General features: G+C 56.1%; 2 protein-coding genes across 2 annotated transcripts; both read right to left on the bottom strand.

The window, feature by feature from the left end:
• Positions 1 to 118: 118 nt before the first annotated feature.
• BO82DRAFT_357641 (uncharacterized protein) lies at positions 119 to 548 on the bottom strand. The gene has a single exon (XM_025636073.1). The coding sequence runs from the start codon at positions 410 to 412 to the stop codon at positions 167 to 169; it is 246 nt and encodes an 81-aa protein (XP_025488238.1). The 5' UTR covers positions 413 to 548; the 3' UTR covers positions 119 to 166.
• A 623-nt stretch (positions 549 to 1,171) lies between these two features.
• On the bottom strand, positions 1,172 to 13,609 carry BO82DRAFT_318160 (uncharacterized protein). Its single transcript, XM_025632637.1, has 4 exons — positions 7,303 to 13,609; positions 6,883 to 7,237; positions 3,658 to 6,742; positions 1,172 to 3,573 (listed from the first exon to the last, which is right to left on the bottom strand). Exons 1-4 carry the CDS (start codon positions 13,572 to 13,574, stop codon positions 1,382 to 1,384), a joined length of 11,904 nt encoding a protein of 3,967 aa, XP_025488237.1. The 5' UTR covers positions 13,575 to 13,609; the 3' UTR covers positions 1,172 to 1,381.
• Positions 13,610 to 13,856: the final 247 nt, after the last annotated feature.

Here is a 13,856-nt window from a genome sequence, read left to right as displayed (position 1 = left end):
ACCATCAAGAATGGAGGTTCTTGTTCTAGAAATGCCGCGGACTGGAATGACCTGCATATCAAGCTTGACTCCAGCTCTTCTCATCAGCGCACAGGCTGAAACCAACCACAACCACATCCAGCGCGTAACGTTTGAGATTCAAATTGAACGAGTAACAGACCTAGGACTACAGGTCAAACTCTCGACTCATCCGCGAATCAGCCCGCTGAGCTTTTGCCTCCTGCCCAGCGCCGACCTCGATTAATTGCATCTTACTCTCCCGGGACCGACGAAAAGACCATTTGGTCTGAACCCAGAGGCCATTAAGCAGAGGGTCCGAATGTAGCACAATCAGAGCAATAACTGCGATAGCAAAGGTCTCTATCGCTGCACCAACCGGTCGCAGCTCCCAGTGGGCACGGAGCGAATGCATCCGGATCTTGGCTTAAGCGCAATTCTGACAGATCCGCAAGGAGCCATTCGAGTATCAGCTGGTTCTGCTACAGTCACTCATGTTCTAAGTAATAGGGCGACCACCTTGATAGGTGGTTCCAGGGGAGAAGAGGAATTAAGCTGTTGGAGAGTCTGGGCGAGAAGCAGGGACAATTTAGTGCTTATATGCGGGGGTGGAACGAGGCAGTAAGATATAAAATGGGGGCTGTGCTACACTGCGTGACATGGGCCCACAGGTACCGTCATGTAATGTATTTACCGTACCATACAGTAAGTTTCAGGTTGGATGTGAACGAACCCTAAGTCGAGCTATAACTTTTTCCTGCTTAAATCCCCTTTCCCGCCGACTTCATTTTACACACCAGATACACTACCTCACTTCTACTGTGGAGCCCATGGAGACTTGGCTCCTCGACTGGACTGGAATCAAACCCACAACAATAACTGAGTAATTACATCTCAGTCTCCTTGGCGGCCTGCCCGGCTTTCACCCTGGATCCTTTACGCATATGCGCAACGCCCCATTGTTGCATTAAGTTCAGTGATGAGAATATAGGTTGTGAAATCTTACTGTTAAACATTGTTATGGATGATACTACTCACACTTTATCAATGGGTTACTGCTACATATATTTCCGCGGGCATGATTTATTTCAACTTCGACCCTCTGTCAACAATGCACTGGACTACAGTACACTCATAAAGCCCTACAGGTAAGAAACCCCTCTCCACACCCTGTGATCTTCAATGTTCAAAGCGTATAAAGTGTCTTATATATACTCTGCGAAAGTCTATTTAAAGACAATCCATAACAACAAGACCAAATCGACTCGATCAAAGAAGAATACCAAACCACATCTCGTCAGAATCAGACTCCAAACCCAGCACCTAGCACCCCAACAATCCTTCTAACTCGTATTCAACCATTTCAACATCTCTAGCCTGAAATCTAAACAGCCACCTCCCTGCCACCACCGCCCCGCTCCGCAATCCGCGACCGCAACCGCGGAAACGAAAGCGCCTGACCCTGCAAGCTCTCCAAATACCCCGCGACAAGAGCTGGGAGCCCATACCCAGCGGCCTCGCGGCACCACTCGGCCATCTCCAGGGTGCGGAAGGCGTAACCAGTCTCCTTTTCCAGATGCTTGCGGGCCTCTGCGACGGGGATGAGTTTTTCGCCGGAGAGGTGGATAAATTCCACACCCGAGGAGGTAGGAGTAGTGGTGGTCGGGGTAGCAGTAGCGGTCACACCAGCGGCAATCTCCTCCGCAACGGTCTCGACGCGGATGAAGTCAAAACAGCCCGTCCACGTCCCGAGGTCCGGGAGGGCGCGCATGCGGCGTGAGAGGTTGAGGACGTTGTGCATGACGTCGAGGGCGGGGGCGTCGGGGCCGGTGATGCTGGAGGGGCGGTAGATGCGGACGGGGAGGGCGAGCTGGGCGTGCACGTGCTCGAGGAAGGTCTCGCTGGCCCATTTGGAGGCGACGTAGCCGTCGATCAGGACCGCGTCGCCGGTGCGGTTGGTGGGTGGCGGGTGGTTCGCGAGCGAGATCTCGTCGATCACCTGGGATGAGACCCCCGAGAGGGTGGTGGCCACCCCGGCCGTGGAGACGAAGTGAAACGGCACCTGGCGGTGGGCGGTCATCTCGACCAGGATCTGCGTGGCGCGGAGGTTGGGTCTCCGCAAGGTCTGGTAGGATTTCAGGAACGAGACGTCTGCCCCGTTGTGCACAATCACGTCAGCCTCTTCAAAAACCAGGCGGGCTTCTTCCTCCATCATCCCCAGGAAGGGGAGGGCGAGGTCGCCGGCGTGCAGGATGGCTTTGTCGCAGGTGCGTTCGACTTCCAGCGCGGCGCTGGAGTGCGGGTTGCGCACGGCGATGCAGTGGATGTGCAGCACGTCGTCGCGGGTTTGGAGCGCTCGCGCGATGGCGCGGCCGAGGAAGCCTGTCGCGCCGGTCAGGATTACTGTCAGGGGACGGCGACGCATGGGTGGGCTGCGGGTGTCTGATTGGGAGGAAGAAGCCAAGGATCGAAGGGTCTCGGAGAGAGCAGTCTCCTTCTTCCAGTCAATGATATCAACAGGTGAGGAGGAAGACACGGTATCCTCAACCTCTTCCTCTGTGAAGCCAGCAGCCACCCCTCTCAGAATCCGCTCCGCGATAGCTCCAAACGTGCTCGTGCGGAAAAGTTCAGGCAAGGCAATCCGCAGGTCGAATTCCCGTTGAATAAGCGCCTGCATCTTAAGCAAGGACAGCGAACTGCCACCAACGGCAAAGAAATTGGACGCGGGAGTAATAAGGATGCTGGTGTGGCCGCCCAGGGCACGGTCCCATATCTCGCGAAGCTTGCTATGGATGTCAGAAAGGGTTGTATCCGCACCAGCGTCGGCATCAGCATCAGCACCGGTTTCCCTATCCTCGTCCCCATCCCCATCCCCAGACGCAGGAAGCGGCCGAGCATTAAGCGCCCTCATATCCAACTTCCCACTCGAAGTCATGGGCAAACTACTGCCGACATCCACAGCCACCGCGGGCTTCATCGCCTGCGGTAACGGCAAATCGACCAACAACTGGTCCAGATAGTGCCGTACACTCGCCGGTGTCTTCGTCCCCTTCTCCCCGGACAGCACGACATACGCAACTAGGAACTGGTCTGGGCCGGGGTTACGAACCCCGACAGCAGCATTCGCAATGAACCCCCGGGACGTCTTGAGAATCGTATTGGCTATGTCTCCCAGTTCGATGCGAATCCCGCGCAGCTTGATCTGCGTGTCCGACTCGATGCGTCCGAGGTACACCATCGAACCATCCGAGAGCATCCGCGCAAGATCCCCGGTCAGATAGAATCTCGTGCTCGTGTCTGGATGATACCTCTCTCCGACCAGACGGAATTTGTCATTAGTTAATGGGTCATTCTTGAGATAGCCCGCGCTCACGGCGGGACCGGAGACGGCGATCTGGCCCGGACAGCCCAGCGGGACGGGCTCAAGGTTCTCGTTGACCAGGTAGACGTTGTAATCTGGGAGCGCAGAGCCGATGGGAACGTGGCTTTCATCGCCATCATTCGAATCACCAGCGGCTTCTTTTCGTGGGATCGCCACCTCCCCGATGTTCGATGCGACTGCAATCTCCGTGGGTCCTGTCACGGCGTGTATCCGGTTAGCAAAGCTAAATCTCTCCCACCAAAAGAATCCTGCCCTTGAAAATATTTCGTTGAACATACCATAAGCATTATAAACCCTCAACCGCTCATGCCAAAGCTGCCTGAAATCCCCCTTCAACCGCGGCGGGAACGCCTCGCCACCACACATAGCCACCCTCCACTCCGAACACCTCGCCAGAATATCTCCCGTATACTCCATAAGCAGCAAGTACTCCGAGGGCGCCATCAGGGTGAAAGTGACCGCCTCTTTCTCAAGGATGGACGCTAGCGCCACCGTATCCTGGAGATTGTCCGCCACCACCAGCCGGCCCCCGTTGGCCAGGGCGTAGAAGATCTGCGCCAGGGAGGCGTCATAGCTGGCCGCGCTTTGCTGCAGCACCACTTCCCGGCCCAGCTGCATGTACGCCGAGGCGGCCTGCACGTGCGTGAGGAAGTTCGCGTGCGTGAGTTGGATCCCCTTGGGGGTGCCGGTGGAGCCGCTGGTGAACATGATGAAGGCTAGGCCATCGGCGGTCGCTGCGTTATGGACCAGAGCGGACTGGTTGGGCACTGTTGCGAGCTGGATGACTTCTTGCACGATGTCCGGTCGGAACTTGGCGAACCGGGAGCTGGTTTCGCGGTTGACGATCACGACGGTGGCTTCGGATTGATTAAGGATGGTGCGAAGGCGCTCGTTTGCGCTGCGCACGTCGCAGGGGACGTAGATGGCGCCGATGCGCAGAATGGCGAGCAGGGAGCAGATGTTGTCGGTTGACGGGGTCCCGAAGACGGCGACGCGCGTGCCCGCCTGGGCTCCGACAGCGAGGAGCTGGGTGGCGATTGCGTTGACGCGATCGGACATGGCTTTATAGCTCAACGAGCCGCGCTCGTCCCCAAGAGCCACATCCGAGGGGTATTTTGCGGCCATATAGTCGATGCGATGGACGAGGGTGAGCTCTTCCCAGGGACCAGAGAGACGAGGACCAGTGCCCAGCTCAATGGCGGTGCGCTCGAGCGCAGGTGCAAAGGCGGGCGGCGTCGCGACCCTCGCTGCTGGCGTAGTAGCAAAGAAGTCCAAGAGATGGATGTACGAGTCGAGGAAGATGTTCGCACCGGCCTCGTCGTAGAGGTAGTCCTGCATGGACAGAGTGAGACCCGCACGACCCTCGTCTTCGTCGATGGTCAGAATGAAATCGAAGGGGTGGCCGGCATCCTCGTAGGAGAGATACTCTAGCCCTAGATCCCCGATGCTCTTGTGCTTGATTGCTCCCATCCGGTAATTGACCACGGCCTGGAAGAGAGGCAGCTCCGTGGCCGAGCTCTCGGCGCCAATGTCCTGCAGGATCGTCTCCAATGGCACCCCAGAATTGCCCAGAGCAGAGTAGACGAGATCCCGCGTGGCGCGAAGATGATCCACGAACGCGCTTTCGTCAGATGGGGTTTTGTCGAGGCGGAATCGCAAGGGCAGCATGTATAAGAGCAGTCCAATCGTCTCCAGGAACGCCTGGTCGTTACGGTTAGCATCCGTCATGCCGATGCACAGGTCGGTGACGCCCAACATCCGGTACATCATGACGCTGAAGACCGAGAGGTAGAAGTGAAACGCGGTCGTTTGGTTCGTCGTGCTGGCGGAGCGGATTTTGGCCGCCAGCGACCGATCCAGTTCCACAAAGTACTCCGTCACCCGATACTGCGTCAGCGGCATGCGGGCCGGTACTTTCGCAAAGGGGAACAGCGGTAGTGACTCAAGTAAGGACCCGGAGGCGAAGGTCGTCTTCCAGAACTGTCGCTTCGACAGGGAGGGGATGGAGGTGAGATCGTGGTGCTGCCGCGTCGAGAAATCCAGGAAGTCGACGCCCAACGAGGGCCGTCGCTGGGGATTCGCGTAGAACCTGTCCAGTTCTTGAAGAAAGATCTGCCAGCTGACGCCGTCAAGGATGATGTGGTGGTACCCGAAGATGACTGTATGGTAGTCTGGCCGATGAGTGACGAGCGTGGCAATGAAGCTGTCACCGCGTTCCAGCTCGTAGACATGCTGCGCCACTCGGTCATGTTCGGCCTCCACGTCGCTTGTATCATTGGCAGGTCCGACCCTCCGCAAAGAGAAAGTCGAAGAGGCGGGGACAATGGCTTGCATGGCCTCACCGGTTTCGTGGTCCGTGTAGAATAGTGTGCGGAAGGCTTGATGGGACTGCAGCAGCGAACGGAGAGCGCGCTCAAAGCGTGAGATATCCAACTGGCCAATCAAGCGATACGATGTCGTACAATTGTAGGCGGTCTTGTCCTGCAGCATGAGATAGGGAAGCCACATGCGAGCCTGACTCAACGACATGGGTTCAATCTGGTCGCAATGCGCGGTTGGGTCCGAGTCATCGTTGGCGATATCCGAGGAGTCGTCCGATGAAAAGCCGTCAAATCCAGATTTGCTGTCACTGTTGCTCGAGGGATCGGTCGAACTGCCATGCACTGACCCCAAATTAAAGGAATCCTTGTCCAGATCCATCGGGATGGGAGCCGACGTGCTGCGATCTTCAAACAGCTCTTTGGCCACCTCTTCAGCCAGCGTCGCCACCGACGAGCCCCCGAGCACTTTCAAAACGGGCATATCCTTCTCCACCTCGGCCAAGAACCACGACCGAATCTCAACAGCCATCAACGAGTCCACACCAAGGTTGATGATAGCCGTCTCCTTATCCAAGCTGCCTCGGTCAAGGTGAAGCATTGCTTCCACATGGGACGCAAAGCTCTCCGTTAGAATCGCGGCAATAGCCGTCTGCGACTGCACCTCCGAGATCCGGCTCCTAAGACTCTCCACCGAGGACGAGACCGTACTTTTGTGCGCCGCATTCCGGAGCACTCGGTGATGGGAGAAGCGAGGGTCTGTGTGCCAGTACAAGGGCTCTTCGCCTTCGATGCCGAACCGTTGGAGGCCGGTCGTCAATTGAGCCCCCGTCGTAGACGTGGGTCGTCCGCAATGGATGGCCTCGATGAACATGCCGTGGATGTCTCGCTCGGAGATCGGCATGTACCCCTGACGCTTGAGGTTGGCGTAGATCTTGGCTCCATCGGTGCGGTTGATATATCCAATACCAGAAACCATGCCAATATCCAGAACGGAGGCGGCCTGTCCAGCTTTGCGTCGCTGGGCCGCAAGACCGGCCATAAACTATTGTCCACTGCGAGTCAGCATCCTGTTCACTATAAGAACCACAGAGAAACTGACCAACAAAGAGGAGAAATCAAAAATAAAATACAAGGCAACAAAGGAAAAAGGAAAGGAGAAACGATGAGGATTGAATGCCATACCATGTTAGCAGCCGTATAATTAGATTGGCCCTGATTCCCCGGCACACCGGTCAGGGACGAGAACATGACAAAGAAGTCAAGATCGACGTCGGAGAAGACATCATGCAAGTTCTGCGAGCCGAGCACTTTGGGCGCCAGGGCCTTCTGCAGCGATTCGACGGGCATGTCGGCGAAGAGGCCGTCGGATAGAACCATGGCGCTGTTGACAATGCCTCCAACCGACGGCATGCTATTTTCCAGGTCCACGCGCAGCTGACGGACGGCATCAACATTCGTGACATCCACGCTGAGAACTTGGATGTTGGCCCCTTGCTTCTCGAGATCAGTCTTCCAGGCAGGGGACTTGTCCGGGTTTCTTATAAGACGACGTCAGCAATTCGGGATACAAGTTAGGGTGAAACAGGGAGATGGATGACCTACCGACTGGCAACTGCCAAGTGACGAGCTCCATGCGAGACCATGAACTGGCACAGACTCTGGCCCAGCTCGCCGGTCAGACCGATCATTACATAGGTTCTGTCCCCACACAACTGAGACGCCGGGTCGATTTGCTCAACCCGCAGGGGCGCATAACTGTTCTCGGTCCAATCTAGCACGGTTCCTACAGGTTGCAGCCCTTTGTCCAAGACCCTCGACACAGGAACTGTTGTGTGCGGCTTGGGCGAGGAACCGAGCTCTTCCAGTGCAGTCTCGACCACCCATCTGACAACAAGGAGGGCGTCTTGGGCAGTACTCAGAGCGTTTTCATTGTCCACAATACTTGCCTCAGTCTTGACCAACGAGTCAATTGGCTTGATCAGTGTGCATGTGGACGATTTCAACCCGACCAGTGCGGACGGGATGAGCCCCAAGCTGAAATCCGCGACGCTACTGATTCGGGACGAAGATACCGCTGCTTTGATAGCATCCTTGGTCGATAGGGGATGTAACCGAATAAAGCGGTTGTCATTTAACGCCGAGTTCGTGGTGGAGAAGCACAGCAATCGCTCCTTATCATTGAGTCGCTGTAGGGTATCGGCAAAGAAGGAGTCGGCTTCGTGGACGAGCAGACCCCCTGGACTGGCTTGCCGAAGTAGGCTTTGAGCAAGCAGAATTGCGACGATCTGGCTCAGCAAAGCCGACAGATTCAGACCAGCAGCGGGGAGGGCGTGGACATGGGACACAGCTACGGTGATGAGCGAGGAATTGGTGGGCGAAATTGCAAGGAAGTGTCGCGATTCGCTGTCGGTCGCAACACTGACGAAGGCATGGAAACCTTTCTTGACTTCAATTGCCCAGGCGCTAGAATACAATACTCGAAGATTAACGGAATGTGCATCGGCGGGTGCTGAGGCCTTGGACGGGGTCGTCTCTACCGCATGGTAGGTGTATCTCTCCCCAATCCAGCACGCGGCGACCCGGACAGCGTGCAGCGATGTATCACGGTAGCTTTGAACAACCCGGCGAGTGGAGTTATATCTGCGGTTGAGATCATCGATAGGCAGCACGCGGGGAATCAGCAAGTGCTGACCATCCCACACAAGCTCCGGCTCCGAAGTCCATAGCGGAGCGGATTCAGAGTCAAGATATGTGATGAGGCGAAGGAAGCACTCGGCAATGACTGTCTCGACACCAGATATGTGCGCAACATCCAAGATCTGCAGCTTCAGCTGTGGCGTTTCAGTCCGGATAGAGCGGAAAAGTCCGACGGTACCGTAATGGTAGGGCTGGTCGTCGCGGAACCCGGACGTCAGCCAAAGAACAGACATATTAGGTACCAAGATCTGCTTGAGAGCTGTGAACTCGGATGAATTGACGGAAGACAGCACCGGCTTGTCAAGATCAGATAGAACAATGACTGCCTTCACCGTTCCCATAGAAGTCGAGGCCACATCTTGCAGACGTGGTGCGGTTACCACCTCCAAGGACTTATCTCGGAGAATAGCTGCAAGTTGATCACTCAACTGCGCTGTCTCGCTGGTCTCCCCACCGATCAACAGAACAGTGTCCGACATATAGGATACGTCGGTTGCGGTCAACGGCATAAGGAGATGCCGAACATCTGCGCTCACGGATTGTCGGATGGAGAGGGCAATCGTCCTCAACGGACTGGTCCACGACGAGATGAGATCGAAGTCACCCAGTACGCGCGGTGTGGGACGCAGCACTGTTTGCAAGGACAGCGACTGATGATGTTTTTGAGGGTTCAGAAGTCGATCCTGTAGCGGAATTCCCGTGGAGTGGACGCAAAATACATATCCGCCGGGGGCAAGGAGCTGATGAACCCCATCCAACTGACTGGTGAGTGTTGTATTCTTAGAGTTACCATCCGATAAGATGACGAGGTCAAAGGTTTCATCCGGGAACTGCTGGCTTAAAAAAGCCGTCTTGTCATAAGCCAGTAAACGAAACCTTGAATCATGATTGCTCGTTTGTCCAGCAGGTAAGCTGGATGCATCTTTCTCGGTGGCCTCGGACAAATGAGTGTAGGATTGAAACGGCGCCGCCAGACCAGCCACGACAGCATCCGTAATATATTTTTGCGGTTCACCCAACGTAATTTCCAGCACCCGAAGTTGAGGGAATCGGTGACTGATCTGCGACACCGAGGTTCTGATGTGACTTTGTAGCGCGCTCTGCTCGTTGAAATTCATGAGTATCTCCGTGATTGCCGTTGGCAGGCGAGATGGCGCCGTGCGGCCACACGAGATGAGAAGCTCCAAATAACCGCGGAACGGTGAGTCTGCCAACCCGATTTGCATGGCCTCTGGAGTCTGTTGAGGCTTGCCTGCTGTACGATCGGGGTGCAAGAAGTGGTCGGCGATGCGCATGCACGCACGCTGCAGAGCCACGTATTCCTCATTGATGCCTTCTGTCCTAGTCTCGACAATCCCGGTGTACGGGTCTGGCTTGTATACCGTCTCAATGAACAGCTCACAGTCGTTTGCCGGGCCAGTAGAAGATAACGCGACTACTGTGAGACCCTCGACCTGCACCTCCATGTTACCATTGGCGTTGAAGACGCAGATATCCCCCGAGAAGTTGGCGGGGGACTCGGGGGATGCTGAAGAGAACTGGGTAATCACCGCGTCCACGTTCACCGTTGCGGCTGGGCTAGGTTTCACAGGACACAGGTCCGGATTGAAGCGTATATTCTGGATTTCCTGCGGGAGAAACGAGGTCCAGAGTGACCCGTCGCCCGGAGCAGCATAGGCAGCAAACGCAGCCTGGAAACATGCATCCAGAAGCGATGGAGCAACGGGAAGGGTCGAGGTCTCAGCAGGATGTGGCTTTGGCAGTGTCCCTGTTGCGAAGTCTAGACGTCGCTGAAGCGATGTCATTGCACGGAACGGTCCTGTGTAACCCAGTCCGATATCCTTAATGGAACCGTAAAATTCATCGAGATCCACCCGATTCAAGCCAGAAGGGGGGGTAAGACTCCTCCGAGGCAGAGTCTCCGCGGAGGGCTCGCCCAGGTGCAGGTGAACCATTCCCTTGACAGCATTCGTGCCCTGAGCGTCAGCATCGCCCGGGACAAAGTCTAGGATAAACGACGCTGAGATGACACTTTCACCAGGAACAGTCGGCTCTTTTCTGAGCATGAATATTGTCTCGATGCCCTGAGAGTCATCGCTCATGGTGATGCCTCGCTTGATCAATAGATTCTGGATTTCTACCAACTTGACCGGTTTGCTGGTCAATGCTCGGGCAGCCTCAAATGCCATGACACAATATGCTGCAGCAGGGACGATGATCTGGTCCTGGAAACGATGATCCTTGAGCCACGGGAGCGTGCTTGGTTTCAACAAGTTTCTCCAGCGCCATTCTGATTCCGTGTCGTCGCTGGTCCGCACCCCTAGTAGCTCATGAGGACGGGCAGGGCGGTTGAGGTATTGTTTGGCCATCCGGGGCTGTCGATGATACATGTGGGTGTGGTCCCAGGGATAGGAAGGAAGATCCTTGACCACCCGGCAATCCGACCTCTCATTGCCCAGTGCCACAGATAAGGCATGAAAATTGATCGAAGAGCTACCCAGCAGACTCCAAATGAGCCCCATTGTCGAGATGACGGAGGTCAGGTCATCCCGACCGCGGTGCAATAAGCCAGCATAGGGCAACGCCGATCCATTGACCTCCTGCATGGTCTGGACAGCAGGACCCTGAAGCGCAGGATGAGGTCCGATTTCCAGCACCATGTCAAAGGGGCCTTCTTCTGTCAACGCACGGGTCACCGCTTCGGTGAAAAATACCGGTTGCACCATGTTGTCTTTCCAATAGCGGCCTGACAGTTCTCGGAGCGTGGGAGCGCCCGATGGCCCATACACACTGGACACCCAGACACATGAACGCGTGGGGCTCATGGGTGTGATTTCAGCTGTCTGTAGGGACTGAAGGTAAGGAGCGGCACACCGATCCATGTGATGAGAATGGTATGCAGTGTCAACCTTCAGGAGTCTAGCAAACGTGCCTCGTTCATCGAGCAATGCTTTGGCTTGTTTCAAGGGCTCCAAATCTCCACTGATGGTGACACTTGCCGGGGAGTTACTGGCTGCAATGTGAAGGTGATCAAGGAAAGCTGGCTGTTCACAGAATTCAAGCGCCTCATTCACCCCCATCCCAACCGCCATCATCCCCCCGCGCCTTCCTTCTGGCCCTTGTGCCAAGCCAGCGTGAAAGCCTCGATAATATGCGATGAGGATCGCGTCGGGAGCCGTCAGGATACCTGCAGCATAGGCGGCAGCAATCTCGCCCGAGGAGTGGCCCACTGCAGCCGCCAACTCTACTCCAGCCTGATGAAGGATGTCAATCAGAGCCATCTGAATAGCGGTACACAGTGGTTGAGACAGAGCTGCCTCGCTCAAACGCGATGATGTAGGCGGAGCAAGAAGTTCTTGTTCAATGGACCACACGGGCGGATCCGGACATGACTGGAGAACGACATCGAGACTCTGAATGACCTCCCTGAAGCGCGGGGACCTCTGGATGAGTTGCTGGCCCATTTGGGGCCACTGGGCACCCTGTCCGGTGAAAATCCCCAAAATGCGACCGCGGTCATGATTGACGGTCTTGGATCGTACCCCAAATGACGAGCTTCCCTCGGCCGTCTGCAGTCGCTCTCGCATCTCTTGGAGCAACCTTTCTCGCCCGGCCACTGGGGAGAAGGACACACGATACGGGAGCTCTGATCGACGCGTCGCCAGTGTCCATGCCAGGTCATGGAGATCGATCTCGGGCTCGGACTCCAGCAACTCAATGTAGTGTTTGACCTTGTCTTTGAGCGCTTCGGCTGAGTTGGCCGACAACACTAAAGGAGATCTGGGAGGATGCTCCGTCGGCCTTTCCAGGCTGACAGCTAGATGCCCCCCGTGAATGGCTGGGACGTAGCTCTCGAGGATGGCGTGGCTGTTAGTGCCGCCAAAGCCAAAGGAGTTCACACTGGCACGCAGCGGATGACCGGGTCGAACACTCGGCCACGGGGTGAGGGTATTGGGAACATGTAATCGCCGTGCAAAGGGAACCACGCGTGGGTTCATGGACTTGAGATGTTGGTTGGGTGGGACTTGGGCGTGTTTTAGGGCAAGAGCCGCCTTCAAGACTCCGGCCACGCCCGCCGCCCCTTCCGTATGTCCGATGATGGTCTTGATCGACCCTACAAGAATCGAACCGTCTTCTTGTAGTTCTTCATCCTCACCAAAAAAGGCCTTGTAGATCGCTTCTGCTTCCGTTGGATCGCCCGCTTGGGTTCCCGTACCATGCGCCTCGAAGTACTGGCAGCGATGATCCGGGTTCAGGGCGTCGAGCCCAGACCTGCGGTAGGTGTCCTGGATCAGAGCGGCCTGAGCCAGGGAGCTGGGCATCGTGATGCCTTTGGTGCGCCCATCGGAGTTGACTCCGGTCTCGCGAACAATACATTCGATATGATCCCCGTCCGCAAGGGCCCGAGAGAGCGTCTTGAGGAACACCACGCCGACGCCTTCGCCTCGGGCATACCCATCAGCAGACTGATCCCACATCTTCGACTTTCCGTCCGGAGACAGCATGTGCAAGCTTGACTCGCAGATGAATGGCTCTGGACTCAGCATCAGGTTGGCTCCGGCGACACATGCCATGGTACTCTCCCCGCTCCGCAGGCCCAGAACCGCCTGATGCATGGCGACTAGGCTGGAGGAGCAGGCGGTATCGATCGTCATGGACGGGCCGTTCCAGTGAAAGAAGTAGGAGACGCGGTTAGAGATGATAGCCCGCGAGGTGCCCGTGGCGCAATATTGGCTGAAGGTGAGTTCGTCTTTGCCTGTGAGAATGTCGTAGTCGGCCGTCATGGTGCCGACATACACACCGATCTGCGACCCTGAACAGCCTTCCAAGGTCAGGCCGGCTGATTCTAGGCCTTCGTAGACGGCTTCTAACAACACTTTTCCTTGGGGATCAATGGCCTCCGCCTCCTTCGGGGTGATGTTGAAAAATGTGCTGTCGAATCGTCGTGGGTCTTCCTCTAGCCAGTAGCCATTCGGGGCATTGGTGGTCCCATGATGCTCGCCGTCCGGATGGTGAAATCCATCCACATTGAATCGTCCCTCTGGTACTTGCTTGGTAAGATCGTATGGGTTTCTTAACAGTTCCCATAGCTTGGATGGGGAAGTGGAACGGCCTGGAAAGCGGCAGGCACTGCCAATGATTGCAATGGGCTCGGAGGAAGATGGAATGTAGGCCATGGCATGAGAGAGAGGGGGTGAGTGAATGACTTGTTTGGAGGAGAATAGTAGATCTGCTTTGCGCATGAAGCATGAGCACTACGTCTGTCGATTGAGGTAGATATCTGAACTGGTGGCGAAGCAACCTAAGCAATGACCGAGCCGCGCGGCGTGGAACCGTGCCCATCACCGAATCCTGCAAGATCGTTCGAATCAGCGTGAAGTTGAGCTGATCGGAAACGATGGGGTCGGACCGTGTTCTTGCTCACTCTGAGTAGGAGAGTATAAAGCATCGCCGACTTG

The sequence above is a fragment of the Aspergillus uvarum genome (assembly GCF_003184745.1).
Source record: "Aspergillus uvarum CBS 121591 unplaced genomic scaffold BO82scaffold_60, whole genome shotgun sequence".
Taxonomy (NCBI): domain Eukaryota; kingdom Fungi; phylum Ascomycota; class Eurotiomycetes; order Eurotiales; family Aspergillaceae; genus Aspergillus; species Aspergillus uvarum.
The sequence above is the reverse complement of the archived record's forward strand: the minus strand, read 5'-3'. Positions and strand labels throughout refer to the sequence as shown.

Bases quoted from the DNA above. Each gene is read 5' to 3' on its own strand.
- BO82DRAFT_318160 (XM_025632637.1), bottom strand. From the start codon at position 13,574: ATGGCCTACATTCCATCTTCCTCCGAGCCCATTGCAATCATTGGCAGT. The intron at 7,238-7,302 runs GTAGGTCATCCA...TCGTCTTATAAG, and splicing joins CACTTGGCAGTTGCCAGTCG to AAACCCGGACAAGTCCCCTG. The intron at 3,574-3,657 runs GTATGTTCAACG...ACGCCGTGACAG, and splicing joins GAGGGTTTATAATGCTTATG to GACCCACGGAGATTGCAGTC.
- BO82DRAFT_357641 (XM_025636073.1), bottom strand. From the start codon at position 412: ATGCATTCGCTCCGTGCCCACTGGGAGCTGCGACCGGTTGGTGCAGCG.